The following is a 23,704-nucleotide window of genomic DNA, read 5'->3' on the forward strand; positions in this document are numbered from 1 at the left end:
GTATTTGGCGCATATATTAAGTAATTAATCCATACGATTCGCCTATCGCATCACATTCCCTTTGTGGCGCATTTATGGCATTTATGTGTACGCAAAAACGTACTATTCCATTCCAAAAATGCAATGGAGTGATATTTGCTCAGGGGTTGGAAAGATTGTTACGACACGAGTGGTTTGAAATCGAACTAAAAAAAATTAAATTAAATTGAAATCGAATCTGATTTATCTAAATTGATTTACAAATGGTTTGATTTTAAAGTCTATAAATGATTCTGATTCAGAGTATCATTCTTTGATTCAATCAATAACTGAACTAAATTGATTTAATTTAAAAGATATCAATTTGATTGCGTTCATTATCGTAAGCCTTTAAGCAGTTTAAATTAATTAATCAAATTAGTACAAATATCTTATTTTATAAATAATATGGGCTCAATTTCATAAATGTTGTTGTGCCGTCCAATTGTACCAACATTCTAATTCGATCTAATTCGATCCAATTGAATTGTATTGATTTATTTTAAATATATATATTTAAATTATTTAAAATTATAAATCATTTAATCGATCTTGAATCAGTCTGGTTAGATACATCCAAATCGATTTTGACTTAGACTATCTTATTTTAACTGATCAAATAAGAAAAACTGATTCAATTAGGTTCGAATAACACCTATAATTTTATATAGGTAGGATTTAATCATATTTATCAATTTAATAAGTTTAGTATTATTAAATAATATATTTAATATATTTTTGAAGATAGGATTTAATCATATTTATTAATTTAATAAGTTTAATAATATTAAATAGTATATGTTAAATCTTAGATTTTGGATGATAAATTCAATTGATGAATTAATGATCTAATCTATGTGTTGAGATAAATGATGCAGGACTAACTATCGTGAAATAGTCAAAACGATTAAAGAAGAATCCAATATTGGGTCGGAGTTAATAATCGGGCATCGGGCCGAATGAATCGGGTGATACACCGAAGAATCAGACGATATAGTGAAAGCTCATTAGGAGTTCATCAAAAGCTTACAGGAAGTTCGCCGAAAGCTCGTCAGAAGATCGCCAAAAGTTCATCGAGAGTTCGGTTGAACAACTGACGTGTCAGACAACTTAGATTCCTTATATCGTAATTATTTTAGCTTTAACTATCGTAGTTAGGACTTTAATTTAAGTTAATTTTGGAAAAAATCCTACTAACTTGGAGTCATTCAGCCACTTGGAGTCACATCAGGCGGTGGCATTGCCCTGATGGAACTACTTGAGGCTCAGCCTCTCAAGTGGTCTGGGCGGTGATACTATCGGCAGTAAATGCTGCCAAGCGATGGTACCGCCTTGTCAAGCGGTGGTACTGCCAAAGCTCAGTCTCCGAGGCACTGTCAGTCGGTTGTACCGCCCAGTGTCAGTTTGCAAGTGGTGGTATTGCCTAGTACTAGTGGTGGTACCGCAAGTATTCTAGAATCTCGGGATGAGACATTTTTTGGCTCTATTTTTGAAGTCATTGGGGCCTATAAATACTCCACTCTTTTATGCATGAAACAACATGAAATTTTGTGAATAGAAGTCTTGAGATTTTGGTTGTAAAAGTGTTGAAAAAGTGCTAAGTGTCCTCCTCCTTCTTTAGCTTTGTGATCAATCTAAGAGAGGTGTGAGGCTTGTAAAAGGTTATCTCCTAAACCTGTAAAAAGGAGAAAGATTTATAAGAGGATAGTTGATATTTGTTCATTGAAGGAAGACCGATAGTGGACACCGGTGGCCTAAACGAAGGAGGAATCGAGAGTGGACGTAGGTCACGATGACCGAACCACTATAAAATTGGTATGCACTTTCTCATTGCTCTTCATTACTATAGTTTTCTGCCTTAATTGCTTATCACTCTTATTCTAAGTCAAGGATATTTTCAATATCTTTTCTGTTATGTTTTTATCAAGCCGAAAGTTTTGAATTGACTTAATTTTTATTATTACACTAATTCAAACCCCCTACTCTTAGTATCATTAACGACCTTAACAATTGGTGTCAAAGTAAGGTTACTTTCTATTTGGTTTAAAATCCAAGAGAGATGACTTCTGCTAGCAATCAAGAGGGTCTTTCTATCACTCGTGCTCCTATGTTCAATGGGACGGATTACACGTATTTGAAAACTAGAATGAGAATTTTCTTGCTTTCTATTGATTTCAAATTATGGAACATTATTAAAAGCGATTTTGAGAAGTCTTCTAAACCAATGAACTAATGAAATGATTTGAAAAAGAAGACTTTATCTTTGAATGCTAAAGCAATAAACGTTTATTTTGTATTCTTAACAAAAATGAATTTAATCGGGTTTCTATATGCGAAACTACATATGAGATTTAGCACACACTTTAAGTCATACACAAAAGCACAAGGTTAAAGAGTCAAAAATTAATCTTTTGGTTCATAGCTATGAGTTGTTTCGCATGAAATAAAGCGAGACCATTAGAGACATGTATACATGTTTTATGGATGTCATTAATGGTCTAAAAGAACTTGATAAAGTTTTTTCAATTTTGAACTTATTAAAAAGATATTAAGATTCATTTCAAAAAGTTTGGATCATAAAGTAATGGTAATACAAGAAGCAAAAGACTTTAATAACTTTTCCGACATGCATAGCACATGATGAACTTGAGAATAACATTCGAACATGAAAGATATAACACTTAGAACCAAAGAAGACCACTTGGGTGAAAACTCAAGTGACGATAATGATGATGGTGATAACTTCGCATTTTTTACAAGAAGGTTTAATTTTTTTTTAAAAAGGAACAAAATAAAACAAGACACTAAGAATAAAATTGAACTAAAAAAGGATCAAATAATTTGCTATGAATGTAAAAAGAGGGGGCACTTCAAAAATGAATGTCCTCAAGTGAAAAAGAAGCTATTAAAGGAAAAGAAGACGCTTAAAGCAACTTGGGATGATTCGAGTGCATTCGAAGCTGAGGAGTCAATCAACAATGACGGAGTTGCAAGTTATGCTCTAATGATGCTCAATGACGAGGTAAGTGACTCAATCAAATCTCATTTAGCTTATGATGATTTACTTATTGCTTTCAATGATCTATATGATAAATGTAAGCTAGTTGATAAAAAATATAAGTTGTGAAAAAAGGAGCATGCTTCTGTTGTTTATGAATTTGATAAATTAAAAAATGAGCATGATGATAGTATGCTAGCTTCTTACACTAAGTGTGATGGGATAGATTCACTTAAGAAAGAAAATGTCTTACTACAAGAAATATTAGAAAAAATTAAAATAGGTTATAAGGGTCAAGTTCATAGAAAGGAATGAATTAACTGTGTAAGTTACACTCAACAAAAGCTAACTATCTTTATTAAATGACCAACATTACATATCTCACCTAGAGAAAAATATAATTTTTATAAAAAATATGATCATTTTACTTACAAATATTCATTTAAAAGGGATAGTCCATATAAATTAGTTTGGGTTCCTTAAGGAATCATAAACCACTTAATGATAGATAGATCTATTTAATAGGGATCCAAAGTTAAATAGGTACTTAAAAGAAAATCTCCTTTCTTGTAGACATGATTATAATCGAAAGCTAGGAGCAAAAATAAATTTTTGATAGTGGATGCTCAAGGCTTATAACCGTATATCTAACATACTTCACAAAGTTCACTAGTTGAAACAAAATAATTTTAATTGAAGATGCTTTATGAAATCATACTTGATGATTTTATATTATGCATGAGGATTTGAAGTAACGATAATTTAAAATCTTATATTTTGGAATTATGTGTTATACTTTTGATCTTGATGATTTTTGTGATAAATATTATCTTTCAGTTTTAAATCATGATGCATGGTTTGTGTATGGAATGAATTAAGCTAAAGCATTGGATTTCCCGAATTAATATTATCTTTCAGTTTTAAATCATGATGCATGGTTTGTGCATGGTTTGTGATAAATATTATTTTTGTGTATGGTTTGTGCTAAAGCATACTAAGTATAAAAATGAATTAAGCTAAAGAACCTTAATCATTTTTAATCTTATATGAAACTATCTACATTGCTTCCATTGGATTTCCCGAAAAGTTATTTTGATGATGACTTTAGATTTGTTTTCATATGAGATGATATGTTGGTGTTTACAACTTGAGATGTACCATACATGAAATAATTATTTTGATTCTCAAGAATATTTATCCAAAAAAATCTTGATTCTTTCACCTGATTTTTTTTAATTTATTTCTAAGTATTTCATTAATCATTTTCCTCCGATTCTGCCCCTTATTGATTAAAGAATGTACTTATCCAAATAAACCATGATATATTACTAGACTTCTTGATGTTTATGACTTGAATTGTATTATAATTTTTTTTATATTTATGATTTATATGACCCATGATATGATTGAATTATTGATGTACAAGGGCAAAAAATTGTTGACCTACATATCTTAAAAGTGCTGTGAAACTTGCACTTTTAATAAGCAAAATGTGATGACTTAGAATGCTAAATATAGAATTGGTATCATCCGCTTAAACGTTAGCTTCAATATTATTAGATATTGACTTAAATATTAAATGTTAGCACCATTGCAATGTTAAATATGGCTGCTTAGTTGTTAAAGGTCAAATGTTGAAGTTTGAATGGTTGAAAGATAAAATTTATAGCTTGAAAATGAGCCGAAGGCAGTGCACCAGCGGTAGCACCACTAGACTAACAGTAGCATCGCCAGAACACACTGCCTATAGGCGGTAGCACCACCCAGTTGGCGATACCACTACCTGAAATTGTGCCATATAAAAGAACTTTTATGGTTGGCGGTAGAACCGCACTCAAACTTTCCTCCACCTCTCCTCCACATCTCTAAATCTTTCTCCACTTCTCATTCACCTTGCTCTTCCTCTAGAAACCTAAGAAAAATATTTTTTTTTACAAATCTAAGGATCAATCTCAACCCTCCTGGAGATCACTATAAGGGTAATCCTTAAAACTTTTCTCTTAATTCATTGATTGATCTTGCTTCTTATATGTAGTTCTCTCATTGATAATATATGTAGTTCCATGGCACATAGAAGATCCTCGAGGGACAAAGAAAAGATGAAATTAGATAAAATATTTGATTCTATACTCTTTGATTCCTTTTAACATGTCCTTCAATTGCCAACCTTTGAGTCTAGAAGTGTACATGAGGGAAAATATGTAGATTAGAAGAATTGAGTGGTTTGGAACTAATCGAATGGTTCGCTAACTTACATGTCCTTCCAATTCTTCAAATTAGTGAAACCATTTATCTTAGACTTGTTTGGTTGTTTTATAATAATTTACATGTGGATGAATACAATAGGGTATCTGTTGAATCTCGTATTTTGATGATGAAACTACTTGATATATGTTTATGATTTAATCTGCGTTTTGAGTGACGCAGGATGCTTCGATCAGGATGAGACAATTAAAGCAGGAAAATCATGTTGTGCCGAAGGAACATGTCAGAAGATTGGACGTCGGGCCGGTGGATCGGTCGACGTATCGACAGAAGGCATCGGGCCGTGAACTCGGGCAACGGGCCAAGAAGAGCGGGTATTGTGCCAAGGATATCGGAGTTGCGGAGTCAACTGGCCGATTGGGCAATAGGCTGCAGGAGAGGACGATGCGCCGAAGAATCGGACGAAGCGTCGAGGGACCAATGACATGTCGGACAACTTGGTTAATTGCTTAGGATTAATTGTCTCGATCGAAGTTTTGTTTTGTTGTGCAGGATTAACTATGATAACGATGAAGACATAAAGCGAAACAAAGTGTCGGAGTCAAGCGCGAAGGATTTGTTGCGAGTTCGAGAGTTCGACGGAAGTCCGAAGGTTCGTCGGGAATGCTACCGGAACTAGCCGAGAATGAGTTGGGAGCTTGCCGAAGGGTTTTTCGGAAGCTCGCCGGAAGGTTCGTTGGAAGTTCACGGAGCTCGCCGAGAAAGATCGGAGCTTGCCGACGAAGCTCGTTGAAACTCGCTAAGATCAAATCGTGAAGTCTAGGAGCTTGCCGGGAGTCCGCAGAATGGTTTCCGAGAGTTCATCGGAAGACCGCCGGAAGTTTGCCGGAAGCTCGCCAGAAGAAGTCTTGACTTGCGGACTTTGTAATAGCTTAGAAAATGTCTTTAAATTCATAGTTAGCATGTTAATTAGGGTTAGGATTAGGTGTTAATCCTATAACCCAAGTAGGGGCCAATTAGGCCCAAGTTCGGACTGGTTTGGACCAAGTTTGGAGCCAAACCAAGTGAGCTGGAATAGTGAAAGAGGTGCAACCGCCCCAGCCAAGAGGTGCAACCGCCCAGGGCTCAGTCTCCAAGCGAGACTGGGCGGTGCAACCTCCTCTGTCAAGAGGTAGCACCGCCAGAGCTCAAGTTTCGAGCTCTACCAAGAGGTGCAACCACCGAGCTCGGTCTTCAAGCTCTGACAGAGAGGTGCAACCTCTTTGGACAGGTGATGCATCGCCTGAGCTCGGTCTTCGAGCTCTGGCAGAGAGGTGCATCAGCCTGAGCTCAGTTTCGAGCTCTGCCAGGTGATGCAACCACCGAGCTCAGACTTCGAGCTCTGCCAGGTGATGCAACCACCGAGCTCAGACTTCGAGCTCTGCCAGGCGATGCAACCACTGAGCTCAGTCTTCGAGCTCTGGCAGAGAGGAGCAATCGCCTGAGCTCAGTCTTCGAGCTCTGCCAGGCGGTGCCACCTCTCCAGTCAGGAGGTGCAACCGCCTGATCCCGGAATTCCGGGATTTGATCGTTTTGAGCTCGAAATTTGAATTGGATTGGGGCCTATAAATACCCCACCCATTCAACACTGAAAGGATACAGATCCACACCGAATTCTTGATCTTTTCAGTGATTCTAAGAGCTCAAATTTGTGTAAAGTCCTAAAGTTCTCCTCCTTCTGTTCTTTAAGTCTTGAGTTGTAAAGAGAGGAGAGAAAGGATCTGTAAAGGTTGTCTCCTAAGCCTGTCAAAAGGAGAGAAACTGTAAAAGGGCAGTTAGCCTTCGCCCATTGAAGGAAGGCAGCTAGTTGACGTCGGTGACCTCGTCGGAGGAGGAAGCCAAAAGTGGAGTAGGTCAAGACTGACCGAACCACTCTAAATCTCTGGTTTGCTTTTACCTTGAGCACTTTATCATTACTGCAAACCTCCTACATTGCTACTGCCCTCTGCGCCTTTACGAACGGGTTTCTAAGCTCTGATCTTTCAGAATCTGCATTCAAACGTAAATCGTGTTTTCGTACGATCTTCACACTGCAGTTTACGCTTACATTCGGATTCCATTTATAACTGCAAACTGCTTTCTACATAAAACGCTTTTCAAGGTTCAAAACTGCTTTTAGACGCAAAACTACATTTAGACGTAAAGTTACGTTTAGACGTAAAACTGCGTTTAGACGCAAAACTGTGTTTAGACGTAAAACTGCGTTTAGACGTAAAACTGCGTTTAGACGTAAAATTGCGTTTAGACGTAAAACTGCGTTTAGACGCAAAACTGCGTTTAGACGTAAAACTGTGTTTAGACGTAAAACTGCGTTTAGACGTAAAACTGCGTTTGGACGTAAAACTGAGTTTAGACGCAAACTGCGCTTAGACGCAAACTGCGCTTAGACGCAAACTGTGCGTAGACACAAACTGTGCTTAGACGCAAACTGCGCTTAGACGCAAACTGCACTGTGATTCTGCTTTTATATCGAAATCGTTTTTTTATCGGACGAACGCAGCTTGTGTTTTTAAATTACTGTAAGATTTCCGCTGCACTAATTCACCCCCCCCCTCTTAGTGCTCTCGATCCTAACAATTGGTATCAGAGCGGGGTATTTCTCATTTCGGATTTACACCCGAGAGAAATGACTTTTCAAGAGGGTTGTTCGGTCTTTCGTCCACCGTTCTTTAACGGATTGGACTACACTTATTGGAAAACTCGAATGAGAGTTTTCTTAATTTCTCTAAATCTGGATTTATGGAATATCATTGAAAACGGTTTTCAACTTCCCTCCAAACCGATGAACGAATGGTCGGATTTGGAGAAGAAGAATTTTTCTTTAAACGCAAAGGCTATGAATGCCTTATTTTGCGCATTGGACAAAAATGAGTTCAATCGAATTTCTACGTGTGAAACGGCTTTCGATATTTGGCGCACTCTTGAAATCACGCACGAGGGAACTAGTAGAGTCAAAGACTCGAAAGTTAATATTTTACTGCTTGATTTCGAGCTTTTTCATATGAAACCAAGCGAAACCATTGTTGACATGTACACCCGATTTACGGATGTCGTCAATGGTTTGAAATCACTTGGTAAAAGCTTTTCGGATTTTGAACTCGTTAACAAAGTTTTGCGCTCACTTTCTAAAACTTGGGATTCAAAAGTAACTACTATTCAAGAATCGAAAAACTTGAACCAATTTCCACTTGAAGAACTAATTGGTTCATTGATCACATATGAAATGACGTGCAATGCACGTGAAGAACTTGAGAACCACCTTCCAAAGAACAGGAAGGATTTGGGACATAGAACATTTGAAGACCACTCGAGCATAAGCTCAAGTGATGGTGAACTTAAACTACAAATGAAACGAAAATTAAAAAGCAAAAAGAATGGAACTACTTGCTTTAAACGCAAGAAGAAGAACAAAAATTGGGATGAATCGAGCTCATCTGAAGACGAGAAAGTCAACAAAAGCGAGGGGGCAAACTACGCCTTACTAGCCTACGACATTGAGGTAATTAAAATGCCTTTGGTTTATTTTGAAATTACTTGATGCTTTCATGATATATTTTCTTTTTTAGTTTAGAATTAATTTTCTTGAAAATTACATGTTTAAAAATAAAAATACAAAAATTATGATCATGCTGATAATTTCGAAAATAATATTGCATATTTTATGATAAACAAACAAAATGATTTTGATCATGGTTAAGAAGTAATAATGTGTATCATGTTTGATTAACATTGTTGAATGAAATCACGTTTGATTTAAAGTAATGCATAAAGATGTAATATGAAATGGTTATTAACAATCTTATGCATGTGATTTTAAGTTATCCATGATCATGAGCTTGTTTGATCTTCTTGACTTAATTTCAAGATCTATAGCAAAAATCATGTTTGAATATATGAAAGTGTTAATTTCATTTTCGGATTCACTTAACAATTGGTATCCTAACAATCAGATTTTCTCATACACTTATGAAAAATATTTTTCTAAAATGGATTTGATGAAATGATTCCTGCTTATAAATTCCATCTTGAAATATGAATGATAGTGTTTTTTTGCTTACAAAGATTTGTTTCACGTTCATATCTCCTATGATTCATGTGCAGAAAAAGAATCTCTTAAAAAATACTTTTCCCATCTGATCGAGATTAATGATTTCATGATATTTTATGAATCTCGAAATTAATTTTAATGACTTGATTATGAACTTCAAGTTAATAATTTAATTTGAATAAGTTTTATCTAAATCATAATCTTGATCTTGCAAAATTGAAGTCACAAATAATATCTCATGGTATTCATGAATTGATACTCACAATATGAAAGCATTGATATTCATGACTTGAATTGGATTGAAACATTGTATGCTTAATTTAATCATTCTCCTATGTTTCAAAGATTCCTTAAATGCCTTATGTGATGATTGAAAACTAATCTGCTTTATGATGAATTACGAATCATGACTTGATCTATGATATAAATGCCTTGAAATGATTGAAATATTTAACACTTTTATGCTCTACCCCCTATTTTCTTCTTGTTTTCAATGATAAAATGGGGAGAAGTTTTGATCATGCATGGTAGGATATAATTTGACAAAATTGATACCATCATGATATGAAACATTTATGATGTACAATTATGCATGCAATACTTGTGCTTTCTAATTATGATGTGATGTATTGCATATCATGATTTAAAATGCTATGAGTGCCAAGTTACACATTTTGAGAAGAAATTGTTATATTGAAATATTAATGTAATTATGAATGGTGATATGATATCATGCATGTAATACTTCAATTTATGATAATGATGCATGCAATGATAAAATATTCATGATGAAAAATTGTCTTGACATTCATAACTTGATTATCCATCATTTGTCATGATTTTGAAATCGTTCTAAAAGGAAAAGAGAACTACAAAACTGTATTCTCTCTTTCTTTTTTACAATGACAAAGGGGGAGATAGCTAGCTTGTACAAGTCAAGAAGATGCAAAAACTTGATTGCGAGCTTGCCTATTTTAAGAAGCAAAGATTGCTAACTTGCTTATTTCAAGAAGAAAAATTGTCTTCTTGAACATCACTATCTTGAATATCTCAAGAAGCAAAACTTGCAATTTGCACATTGTAATAGGAAGCAAGAATCATGAGCTTACACAAGAAATTTATCTTGCATTTGCTTTCGAAATTTTTGCTAGCTTGCATAATATAGAACTTGCTATCTTGAACATTACCAAAAGTGCTATCTTATATGCTATAAAACTTGCATATCTAAAACTTGATAGCATGAATGTTCTAAGCATGATGTAACATTTGCTAAAACTTCTAGCTCCAAGATTGCATGATGATAAAACTTGATATTATAATTTTCATGCAAAGAGTTGAACCAATATCACACACAAACACTTGATTGTGATACTTCTCCTTTTTGTTGATGACAAAGGGGGAGAAGTATGTTGATGAAAGTATGTTGATGACATGACATGTGATGCATAAGTTTATGCATATGTTCATTTTGACGTATTGCAAGTATTCATGATGAATATTGCAATGACTTGAATTCAGTTTGAATTCAAGGTTCTATCAATATGGCATATTGATAGGGGGAGTTTGTTTAAACTCCGGGAGTTAAGTTTAACTCCGTCATCAAGTGGTTGTCATCATCAAAAAGGGGGAGATTGTTGAATCTCGTATTTTGATGATGAAACTACTTGATATATGTTTATGATTTAATCTGCGTTTTGAGTGACGCAGGATGCTTCGATCAGGATGAGACAATTAAAGCAGGAAAATCATGTTGTGCCGAAGGAACATGTCAGAAGATTGGACGTCGGGCCGGTGGATCGGTCGACGTATCGACAGAAGGCTTCGGGCCGTGAACTCGGGCATCGGGCCAAGAAGAGCGGGTATTGTGCCAAGGATATCGGAGTTGCGGAGTCAACTGGCCGATTGGGCAATAGGCTGCAGGAGAGGACGATGCGCCGAAGAATCGGACGAAGCGTCGAGGGACCAATGACATGTCGGACAACTTGGTTAATTGCTTAGGATTAATTGTCTCGATCGAAGTTTTGTTTTGTTGTGCAGGATTAACTATGATAACGATGAAGACATAAAGCGAAACAAAGTGTCGGAGTCAAGCGCGAAGGATTTGTTGCGAGTTCGAGAGTTCGACGGAAGTCCGAAGGTTCGTCGGGAATGCTACCGGAACTAGCCGAGAATGAGTTGGGAGCTTGCCGAAGGGTTTTTCGGAAGCTCGCCGGAAGGTTCGTTGGAAGTTCACGGAGCTCGCCGAGAAAGATCGGAGCTTGCCGACGAAGCTCGTTGAAACTCGCTAAGATCAAATCGTGAAGTCTAGGAGCTTGCCGGGAGTCCGCAGAATGGTTTCCGAGAGTTCATCGGAAGACCGCCGGAAGTTTGCCGGAAGCTCGCCAGAAGAAGTCTTGACTTGCGGACTTTGTAATAGCTTAGAAAATGTCTTTAAATTCATAGTTAGCATGTTAATTAGGGTTAGGATTAGGTGTTAATCCTATAACCCAAGTAGGGGCCAATTAGGCCCAAGTTCGGACTGGTTTGGACCAAGTTTGGAGCCAAACCAAGTGAGCTGGAATAGTGAAAGAGGTGCAACCGCCCCAGCCAAGAGGTGCAACCGCCCAGGCTATGTCTCCCAGCGAGATTGGGCGGTGCAACCGCCCCAGCCAAGAGGTGCAACCACCCAGGGCTCAGTCTCCAAGCGAGACTGGGCGGTGCAACCTCCTCTGTCAAGAGGTAGCACCGCCAGAGCTCAAGTTTCGAGCTCTGCCAAGAGGTGCAACCACCGAGCTCGGTCTTCAAGCTCTGACAGAGAGGTGCAACCTCTTTGGACAGGTGATGCATCGCCTGAGCTCGGTCTTCGAGCTCTGGCAGAGAGGTGCATCAGCCTGAGCTCAGTTTCGAGCTCTGCCAGGTGATGCAACCACCGAGCTCAGACTTCGAGCTCTGCCAGGTGATGCAACCACCGAGCTCAGACTTCGAGCTCTGCCAGGCGATGCAACCACTGAGCTCAGTCTTCGAGCTCTGGCAGAGAGGAGCAATCGCCTGAGCTCAGTCTTCGAGCTCTGCCAGGCGGTGCCACCTCTCCAGTCAGGAGGTGCAACCGCCTGATCTCGGAATTCCGGGATTTGATCGTTTTGAGCTCGAAATTTGAATTGGATTGGGGCCTATAAATACCCCACCCATTCAACACTGAAAGGATACAGATCCACACCGAATTCTTGATCTTTTCAGTGATTCTAAGAGCTCAAATTTGTGTAAAGTCCTAAAGTTCTCCTCCTTCTGTTCTTTAAGTCTTGAGTTGTAAAGAGAGGAGAGAAAGGATCTGTAAAGGTTGTCTCCTAAGCCTGTCAAAAGGAGAGAAACTGTAAAAGGGCAGTTAGCCTTCGCCCATTGAAGGAAGGCAGCTAGTTGACGTCGGTGACCTCGTCGGAGGAGGAAGCCAAAAGTGGAGTAGGTCAAGACTGACCGAACCACTCTAAATCTCTGGTTTGCTTTTACCTTGAGCACTTTATCATTACTGCAAACCTCCTACATTGCTACTGCCCTCTGCGCCTTTACAAACGGGTTTCTAAGCTCTGATCTTTCAGAATCTGCATTCAAACGTAAATCGTGTTTTCGTACGATCTTCACACTGCAGTTTACGCTTACATTCGGATTCCATTTATAACTGCAAACTGCTTTCTACGTAAAACGCTTTTCAAGGTTCAAAACTGCTTTTAGACGTAAAACTACATTTAGACGTAAAGTTACGTTTAGACGTAAAACTGCGTTTAGACGCAAAACTGTGTTTAGACGTAAAACTGCGTTTAGACGTAAAACTACGTTTAGACGTAAAATTGCGTTTAGACGCAAAACTGCGTTTAGACGCAAAACTGCGTTTAGACGTAAAACTGCGTTTAGACGTAAAACTACGTTTGGACGTAAAACTGAGTTTAGACGCAAACTGCGCTTAGACGCAAACTGTGCGTAGACACAAACTGTGCTTAGACGCAAACTGCGCTTAGACGCAAAACTGCGCTTAGACGCAAACTGCACTGTGATTCTGCTTTTATATCGAAATCGTTTTTTTATCGGACGAACGCAGCTTGTGTTTTTAAATTACTGTAAGATTTCCGCTGCACTAATTCAAACCCCCCCCTCTTAGTGCTCTCGATCCTAACAGTATCCACTTATCTTTTAGGGTATCACATACCCATTATAGATAGTGTAATTTATAACTTTATAGGAATTCTTAAGAAAAGAAGAGGTTGCTATTTTAGAGGAAAATATGACATAGAATCGATTGAGATTACATATTCTAAGGCTTTGTACTATTTTTAGAAACCTAGATTTATTTATTGTTCCAAGAAGTTGTGAACATTTGTTACCTTTCAACACAAAGTTGCTTCATCACGTCATGATAAATATTCTACTTCCAAAATAACACCATTATGATAAAGTTAGTCAAATAAAATTAGGAACAATGTATTGGATTATAATAGAACATGATAACTATTTTGGATATATGATATGACAAAACATGATTGAACTATCAACAAAAGATATGATGCTTCCATATGGTGGCTTGATTACTAGACTAATATATGCACATGACATAGTTATTCCATTAGATGAAGAAACTATGAAACTAGATAGATTTAATGGCATCAATAGAAACCTATTAAGAAGATTAAGATATATAATAAGAAATAGTATTTGGACTAGATTACCTAGGAGAACTGATCCTCCCCCACCTGAACCAAAACCAGAAACACCTATATATAGGGAAAGTCAATCTCCTCGTACTAGTTCCTTCGAGGCATCATCTCCAACGGAGCCAACACCCTTTGCATTTGTCGATTCCATAGTGACACGATTGGATCGAATTGAACTACGTCAAGATCAAATCTTAATTGAGATACAACAAATTCATCGATAACTTGACATCTTTAATACGCAGTTTAATATTTTACTTAGGCATTTTGGTTTACCACCACCTGAATAGCTTATATATTTCTTCTTTCTTTTTGTTGATGAAGGAGAAAACTCAAAAGTACCATGATGTGTTATACTCCTTATCCTTACACTCTATAATGTACTTTTTGACGTTATGTGCTTTTCAATATTATGATAGATGTCGTGATGATATTATGATTATATGCAACATTCTAAGAATTAGGCATGTTAAATCTTCCAAATGCATAAGTTCCTCTTATACCTTTTTCGGATTTCTTATTTTTTCGTAACTTGAGTTTTCTTTTTTAATCGAGATCATTTTTTTTGTTCCTTCTTCTTGTAATTCACAAAAGAAGAGTTTTTATTCATGGACTTTTGGTATGTGATGATCATTTCCTATGAATCATTATTCATTCTATTTACAAGAATAGGGATTTGATTCATGAATTTTTAGTATATGCATTTGATCTTTTATGTGATGAATCCTTTCTCTTTACATAAGTAGAAGTTTGATTCATGGACTTTTGGTTGATTTTTCTTGTGATGAATGAATTCCTCCTTTCTTCTTCTTCTACTTATTCTTCTTCTTTTCATGGCAAAAAGAAGAAAGAAACTTACTAGCATATCAAGAAAAGCAAAAATGCTAGCTTGCACATCTTAAGAAGAACTAAAAAGTACTTGCACAACTAAAGAAAAGTGCTAGCTTGCCCATTTGGAGAAGCAAAAGTAGTTATCTTAGTTTTTGCTTAACTTTTTATTTTACAAATTTGCTAGTTTGCATAAATGGGTGTAAAACTTACTTACATAGTTTAAAATACTTACATAAATTATTGAATGATTCTCCTTTTTATTGATTACAAAGGGGGAGAAATGATGAATATTTGAAATCATAATGTTGTATTTGGTATTATGCATGAAGGAATAAATGGTTAAAAAATGCTTTCGTACCATGTACGTTATACCCAAAATGAATGAAAATATGAATGCTTTGATATCATGTATGTTATGTCCAAAATAATTGAAAATATGAATGCTTTGGTATCATGGATGTTGTGTCCAAAATAATGTTAATTTTAGTATCATGCATGAAGTGATGAATGCTTTAGTATCATGTAGGTTATACCCAAAGTAATGTTGATTTGTTATAAAGTGATGAAATTGTGCATGATTTGATGGCTTGAAACTATAATGATGCACAATATATGAAATTTTGATATATTGCATTCATCGAAATTGTTTCACTTGAATTCAAAGGTTATGATTTCTTTTGAATTCAAATTTGCCTTATCTCAATATTGCATATAGATAAGGTTAACTCCATTATCAATTAGTTGTCATCATAAAAAAGAAGGAGATTGTTGAATCTCGAATTTTGATGATGAAATCAATTGATGAATTAATAATCTAATCTATATGTTGAGATAAGTGATGTAGGACTAACTATAATCGTAAGATAGGCAAAACGATTAAAGAAGAATTCAATGTTGGGCTAGAGTCAATGATTGGGCATCGGGCCGGAGGAATCGAGTGATACACCAAAGGATCGAATGATATAGTGAAAGATTATTGGAAGTTCACCGAAAGCTTATCGAAAGTTCACCGGAAGTTAGCTGAAAACTCACCGGAATATCGTTGGGAGTTCACCGGAAGTTCACCGAGAGTTTGGTTGAACAATTGACATGCCAGACAATTTAGATTCCTTGTATCGTAATTATTTTAGCCTTAACTATCATAGTTAGGACTTTAATTTAAGTTAGTTTTGGGACAAATCATACTAACTTAATTAAGGGCCAACTAGGCTCTAAACAGGGCTGAATTGAGCCGGTTGGATGGCCCATGCAGCCACTTAGAGCCACATCAGGCGATGGCATTGCCCAAACTGGGCTCAGCCTCTCAAATGGTCTGGATGATGGTACCGCTAGCAGTTAATGCTGCAAGACGATGGTACCACCAGGTCAGGTAGTGATACTGCTAGAGCCCGGTCTCCAAGGCTCTGTCAAGTGGTCGTACCACTTAGACTAGGCGGTGGTACCACCCAGTGTCGGTGGTAGCACCCAATACTAGCAGTGGTACTGCTAGTAACCTAAAAACCTAGAATGAGATACTTTTTGGCTCCACTTTTTAAGCTGTTAGGGTCTATAAATACTCTACTCTTTTCTGCGTAAAAAAACACAAAATATGTGAATAAAAGTCTTAAAATTTTAGTTGTAAAAGTATTAAAAAAGTGCTAAGTGTTATTCTCCTCCTTTAGCTTTGTGATCAATCTAAGAGAGGTGTGAGGCTTACAAAAGGTTATCTTCTAAATCTGTAAAAAGGAGAAAGAGTTGTAAAAGGATAGTTGATCTTTGCCCTTTGAAGGAAGTCTAATAGTGGATGCCGATGGCCTCAATGGAGGAGGAATCGAGAATTGATGTAAATCACGACGACCAAACTACTATAAAATTGGTGTGCACTTTCTCGTTGCTCTTCGTTACTATTGTTTTCTGCCTTAATTACTTATCACTCTTATTCTAAGTCAAGCATACTTTTAATATCTTTTCCGATATATTTTTATCAAATCAAAAGTTTCAAATCGACTTAATTTTTGTGATAACACTAATTCACCCCCTCCTTCTTCTAAGTGTCATTCATGATCCTAACCGTATATTTAATATATTTTTGAAGATCTACCAAATAAGAGAGATATTACTCTTGTTGAAGTGTTTTAGAATAATATCGGATATTCTTTATGAAAATTATATTATATATATATATATATATATATATAATTATTATTATTATGATGTGATGAAGCCTGCTCGACAAACAACTATAATATTATGGCTCCATGGAGACTTGAAAATATAACTAATGCTTATCATATCTAAAGAAGAGTTAAGGATGTCTATCACACTCTAAATACACATCTTCCATACAGAGGAATCCCTAAAGGGGGGATTTTGGGCTCCTCAAATATTTTAAAAATATAAATTTAATAGCTTGGCACCAATCGAAAAGTAGATTGATACGATGTTTATGGAAATGACAATCATTATGATGTTTCCAAATCAACCAAAGAAAGTTTGTAATAAAATTTTTAAGAAACTTGAGTTATCTAAATCTTGGCCTTCACCATTAGCCTAATCAAAAAAATTGATGGAAACAATAGTTAAGTTTTGATTGGATAGAAAGTGAAAAACAAATAGAAAAAGATATGAATAGGAGAGTCTGAATGTAATCTACAAACATGATATTTAGAAATTTGTGTATTATAAATCTAATTGTCTAAGTGGAGATAGATAGCTTATATGCTAAATTAGTTTCAAGAAAAATTTTCACTGTAGAAAAAATATTAATTGCCCAAACGACTTTTCAACCATTTGTGTATATGTATGCACATACTTAAAAATTCATAAAAATTATACTAAAAATATCTTTAAAAGATAGGAAGTCCAAATCCATAACTCATCATGAGGATATAAGAGAAAATAAATAATTTGAGGGTAGACAAATTTTAATACCTATTCAGAAATAAATCGAAGACAATATAGAAATTCTTTACTTTATTCATACTTATAAATTGAGGGGTATATTGGTAAGCGAAAGATCATGAAACCATTATCGATTAGTATCCTAATTTCTTTTTTGGTACTATGATGGAGACGGGTTAAGCCTCTCTAAGGCTAAGAAATGCCTTTATCTAGGTTTAAAACTTGAAGGAATGATCATATTTCATATGAAAGAGATTAGTTTGTAAATTATCTTCTTTATTTAGTAAAGAAATTATACATTTACCCGAATGTACTTCTTGATAAGTGGATTCATGGATTTGTGAACCTCATTAATTTTTATTGAAGTGATATAATCCCAAATAAAATGATTGAACTTGTTATATAATGATATTTGAGCTCCAAAGGTTGCAGTGTGCTCTATTGGGTTGGAACTATTATCAAAAGCCTCTAGTGGTGGAAGGCAAAAGTTCGTTGAAAGTGGCTCATCTTGAATGCTTTAGACAAATGGGGAACAACTCGAGGTTGGGTCGTTTGTGCCATCTCCCTTTGATTGCTAAAACTCTTATCACATATCGTTAAGATGTTGGACCATTAACTGTAGTTGGGCTCCCAGGGAGCCATTTATTGAGTCGGTCAATTGGGTCTTCGACTCAAGTAAAGCTGGCTTATGATGCGAGAGTGTACTAAATTCCACCATTGGTGAGCGTGATACTTCAGTTGGTATTCCAACTGATCGAGGGTAGTCTGGGGCCAGCGGTAATAGATCGGTCAAGGGAATTCCAAGGGGTTCGGGCATAGGCGATGGCTAAGTCGTTGACTGTTGTTGTGAAGGAGGGGTTGCCTATTGAGCTAGTTGGGGTAGGAGTGGGGCAATGGCTTACATCATCTTGATGAGGGTTTGCACCTGATGCGTAAGACTCAAAAAGGCCTCGATGGGAATAACCAGGTGCCTGATGCTCATCCTCAGAAGTGAGAGTCTGAGATTGTTGAATAGAGCACCAATAATACCTCGGGTCTGAGTACATCCACCTAAGGGAAGAAGGAGAGTTGCCCTCCCTACATAACGGTGTTGTGTGTCAACGATTATGCCTCATTGCTAAAGCACTCATTGAGAAGATTCATGGGTAGACGTTCTTACGACATTTAGGCCTTCCTTCTATCTCTAAAATTGTTACAGCTTTAATGCTATCAACTAGGAGTCAGCACGACCCAAACTTGACCCGAAGGCACGAAGTCGTCCGAGTGTCCCTTGTGGCAATCCTATGAGGTTGCCACTGCAAAAGTGAAGTGGCCGAGGATAATCCAAGGTATCTTTCGGGTGTTCAAGGCTAGGTTAAAGTGGGCTCTGGTCTCCATGGAGTATTGCACAAATGTCAATGTCGAGGGAAAATTTTCGACTTGCGCCTTTGATAGTCAAGTTAATTTATGAAATAGTGGAGATAGAAGATTCAATATTTTTTCGAGCCCCAAAACTTATATACCTGGCCAGCCAGCAGGGGGACCCTTCGTAATTATCGTAACACTCTTCTTTTGTTGTTCATCTATGACTAACCCGTAACAATATAAGAGGAGGCACAGGTATGATTAGCGACTTGGGGACCACTACCCCTTATAGCCTGGCTCGCAAAGGGGAGCATACGTCAAAACGACAACGGACCCCCTGGTTGACACGGGTACTTGTCCTCCACGTAGCTGATGGGCTATGACTCATCGCATGATTACATGCTCTCTAACACACACAAGTCATTATGTATGTAGGCATTTCAGGAAATGAACTTAGGTCACCTTGACATCATTTAGAATCATCTTCCAATAAGGCTCTGTTAATTAAGATACGACGACTTATATGATACCGCAGTCCATATGAGTTATTAGCATTTGCTAGGTTAACATATTAATCATCTCATATGGAATGGACAAGAGCTGCGTATAGGAGCAGGTTCCATGTGTCTGGCAGGCCACCAACGCACCAATGGGTGCAATCGATGCGGAATTTGACGCCATTATACTTGGATGGATGAGCATCCTTCCGAAGCTGCGAGAGATAGCTAATGTCGAACAGGTACACAGGCTTCGACATTTTGCTCAGCTGCTGCTTCACTATGGCTACTTGTGGAATCGGACCTCCGTGGTATGCAGATGGACTCGACGGATCTGTTTCTCCTTCACAGGTGCTTCCCTTCTCGCCCCACTCTGTTCCTCTGATTCAACGAACGAACACAAGCGGTCAATGTTACCAAACAAATCCTCTACAGTGCAGTTGATCTGTCTCATGCAAATGTATCATTTATGGTCCTTACCTGTAATGGTCTGGTGAGATCCCTTGGAAGAACACTCGCGTAGTGGATGAATTGATGCTCGAGTCTACCCAGTTTGCCCAGGTAGCCAATGCTCTGGAGAAGGCCACGGTCCTGTTCATGTCCTTCACTGTCCGGTCGCCATTTTGCATGTAGTCCCACCTGCATTCACCAGAGCACAAGTTCTATATCCATTGGTGAATTCATGAAAACAATGTGAGAGAGGGGGGGTGGCTTGTCACGTACTCTTGGCGGGATCCCGTGGATAGCCACCAGCGCCAAGTGTTGAAGACGAGCACGTCGGCGGTGAGCCAGATGGATCCACCAATTTGTACGGAGTCCAGCTTTAGGACACGTCCTATGTTCTCGTTCACGATGTCCACCAAGTAATGAGACTTGTAGTACATCACCGTAACGTTGTAATCCTGAAGCAATGTTTGATCTTTAGCTATTTTCTTGCAACTTCTATTCATGAGCTAATTGTGTTGGCCTGTAACGCAACTAAGATACATGAACTCAACGAAGGTCAACTCCCGTGCTGGTTCTGATCAAGTGCTTCCACTCTATATATACTCAATCATTTCATTCCACTACTTCCTCCTATCATTCATTCATCAGGCTCGACAAGTGCCATCGATGAGGATCATGTCAATTCGTTCTATGGCCCGTTCTCATGATTAAAGTTTTAGCATGTACTCACACAGGACTAACCATCATTAATAATCGGTATGATATGATACGTGCCGCAAGAAGAAGGGGAAGAAGAAACCTCAAATGTTACTGCAGAGAGGGAGCGATTATCGGAGGAGAAGGAGAGGGTGGCGTTGGGCACAGCCGCATGGAGCAAACACAGGAACGAAATGTACTGATTCAAAGTCAATGAGTCTCCCACAAACATCACCTTCTTCCCTCCCAACGTCCTCATCAGCTTCACACCATCAAACCTGTTCGCGGATACGCCATCTCCCAAGTAAGTCAAACAAAAGGGAGAAGAAAAAAGGCTCATAAAAGCAATCAGCCTCCAACCTGGGGAGATTACATGTCCCGGCGGGCTCCCACCGGAACTTGAGGTACTTGGTGTCGGGCCGGCCGTAGCGCAGGCAGTCGAACTCCTTGCGACCGAAGGGGCAACTCCGCGAATCGTAGAGCGGGTACGACTCGTCCTCCACCCAGCTCCCGTTGTACAAATCGCAGCGGGCTCCTACGCCCCACGCCGAGGCCATCACGAACACCAGCAGCAGCATCACACCGATCATGGTTCCCATCTCGGATCCCACAGCGACAGGACGACAAGAAGGAGAGACTGGTGCAACAATGCAACGAATGCCATGGAAGAGAGTGGCCGGGGGTGTCTTTTGTAATCGAACTCGCGCCGAACCTTACGTACACGTAATTTGATGGAGGTGAAATCTCGTTCCTTCCTTCCTTCCTTCCTTCCTCTTAATTGTGGTTAGGCAAATCCGAGGAATTTTGTCTGGGAATTAATATGGATATTACAAAGTACAACTTAATTAGAGGAGGAAGAAGAAAAGGCTGCCTGCGTTGGTTGCAAGTTGTGGCTTTCTTTCCGTATCTTCCCATTAGGGCGTGGAATCAGACGCTGCGTACGTCCCTTGGTGCGCTCGATCCATTATCTCGAATCATGTCGTTCTTGATTGGGGTTTCGAGGTGTTTTTGGCCCATTATTAAGTAATTAATCCATACGATTTGCTTACTCTATCGCATCACATTCCCTTTTGTGGTGCATTTATGGCATTTCAGTGTACGCACAAATGATTCTAATTCGAGGTACTCTTCTTGGATTTTGAAAACTATAAATGATTCTAATTCGAGGTACTCTTCTTTGGTTCAGTTAATCCGTTCAATTTAATTTAGAAGATATCAATTTGGTTGAGTTTCCTATTATAAGTCTTTAAACGATTCAACAAAAATCGATTAATCAAATCAACCAAAATGCTCAATCTTATAAATAATCGTTCTATTGGACTAAGATTCTCGTTCGATCCAATTGAATTGAACATGCTCATTTAAAAAAAATATTTTAAATTATTTAAAATTATAAATCGATCTTGAATCGATTTGATTAGATAGATCCGAATTGATTTTGATTCAGACTATTTGACTTTAATCGACCGAATAAGAAAAAAGAGATACGATTCGGTTTGACCCTTAATAGTTTCGTTCGGACTAGTTTGAACACCCAAAATTCTAAATAGGTAGGATTTAATCATATTTATCAATTTAATAAGTTTATTAATATTAAATAAAAAATATAAGATATTTTACATTTTCGAATAATATGGGATATTATTTATGAAAATATTATTGCTCCATGGGAACTTAAAATATAACTAATACTTTGTCACATCTAAAGAAGAGTTAAAGGATCCATCACACTCCAAATAGCCTTGGCTTCCGTAAGGAGGAATCCCTAAAGGGGGATTTCGGACTCCTCAAATATATTAAAATATAATTTTTTTTCTCATAGTAAATATAATAGCTTGGCACCAAACAGAAACTTGACTGAGTTATCTAAGAAACAATAATTAAGTTTTGATTGGATAAGATTCTAGTACGAGAAAGTGGAAAAAAAATATAAGAAGATATGAAGAGGAGAGTTTGAATATGATATGTAAACATGATATCTAGAAATTTATGTATTATAAAGTCTAATTCGTGTATTGTGTAGACATGATAGATAGCTTATATGCTAAATTAGTTTCAAAGAAAGATTTTTACCATTTCTGTACATGTAATTAAAAATATATAAAAACTTCAATTAAAGGATATTTCTAAAAGATAGGGAATCCAAGTCATATAAGAGAATATGAATCTCAAAAACCATATTCACAAAATATGGATGAAAAAGTAATTTGAGGATAGATAAATTACAATAATACCTATTCCAAAATAAATAAGAGATAACATATTATCTTATTTATGCTTATAAATTGAGCGATATATTGGTAAGCTAAATATCAGGGAACTATTATCGATTAGTATCCTAATTTTTTTTATATGGAGGAGGCGGGTTAAGCCTCTCTAAGGTTAAGAAGTGTCTTTGTCTAGTATTAAAATTATAGGGAATGATAATATAAGTTCATCGATAACATCTCCTTCCTAGTCGCTTGAGGACACTGCCTCCTCAAATCTTCCACGGAATCAACAATGCGGTGCTCCCTCTCTGCAAAAACAAAGCAGCGTCTGCTCACTGCATGAACAAGACAGTACATTTCAAACCTTTATTATCTTTTGTGATGGCTCTGAGAACATTGCAGGTGCTGCATTTCGTATTGCTGACTCTGATACCATCGTGGTGGCCTCAAGTCCACTACAAGCTAAATGCTGAGCAATTCTGGACGGCTTAGCCAAAGTGCCCGGCTTAAACCATCCAACATTGTTCTGAAAATTCCAATATATATATATATATACACATATATATATATATATATATACATATATATACATATATATATATATATATATATATACATATATACATATATACATATATACATATATACATATATACATATATATATATATATACATATATATATATGTACATATATGTATATATATATATATATATATATGTACATATATGTATATATATATATCCTGGCCATTCTTATCCTGCTTTGTAACCAACGACGGTGGCTGCAATTAGTCACATCTGCCTAATCTC

At 37.1% G+C, this 23,704-nt stretch overlaps 1 protein-coding gene across 1 annotated transcript; it reads right to left on the reverse strand.

The window, feature by feature from the left end:
- Positions 1 to 19,605: 19,605 nt before the first annotated feature.
- LOC135679933 (protein trichome birefringence-like 38) lies at positions 19,606 to 21,303 on the reverse strand. Its single transcript, XM_065193916.1, has 5 exons — positions 21,043 to 21,303; positions 20,786 to 20,960; positions 20,263 to 20,441; positions 20,020 to 20,178; positions 19,606 to 19,920 (listed from the first exon to the last, which is right to left on the reverse strand). The coding sequence occupies exons 1-5, from the start codon at positions 21,279 to 21,281 to the stop codon at positions 19,623 to 19,625; spliced, it is 1,050 nt and encodes a 349-aa protein (XP_065049988.1). The 5' UTR covers positions 21,282 to 21,303; the 3' UTR covers positions 19,606 to 19,622.
- Positions 21,304 to 23,704: the final 2,401 nt, after the last annotated feature.

This window comes from Musa acuminata, chromosome BXJ1-7 (assembly GCF_036884655.1).
Source record: "Musa acuminata AAA Group cultivar baxijiao chromosome BXJ1-7, Cavendish_Baxijiao_AAA, whole genome shotgun sequence".
NCBI lineage: Eukaryota > Viridiplantae > Streptophyta > Magnoliopsida > Zingiberales > Musaceae > Musa > Musa acuminata.

Excerpts from the sequence above, each read along its gene's own strand:
- LOC135679933 (XM_065193916.1), bottom strand. The coding sequence starts at position 21,281 with ATGGGAACCATGATCGGTGTGATGCTGCTGCTGGTGTTCGTGATGGCC. Across the intron at positions 20,442-20,785 it reads TCTCTGCAGTAACATTTGAG|GATTACAACGTTACGGTGAT; the intron begins GTTTCTTCTTCC and ends ACATTGCTTCAG. Across the intron at positions 19,921-20,019 it reads ATCTCACCAGACCATTACAG|AGGAACAGAGTGGGGCGAGA; the intron begins GTAAGGACCATA and ends TCGTTGAATCAG.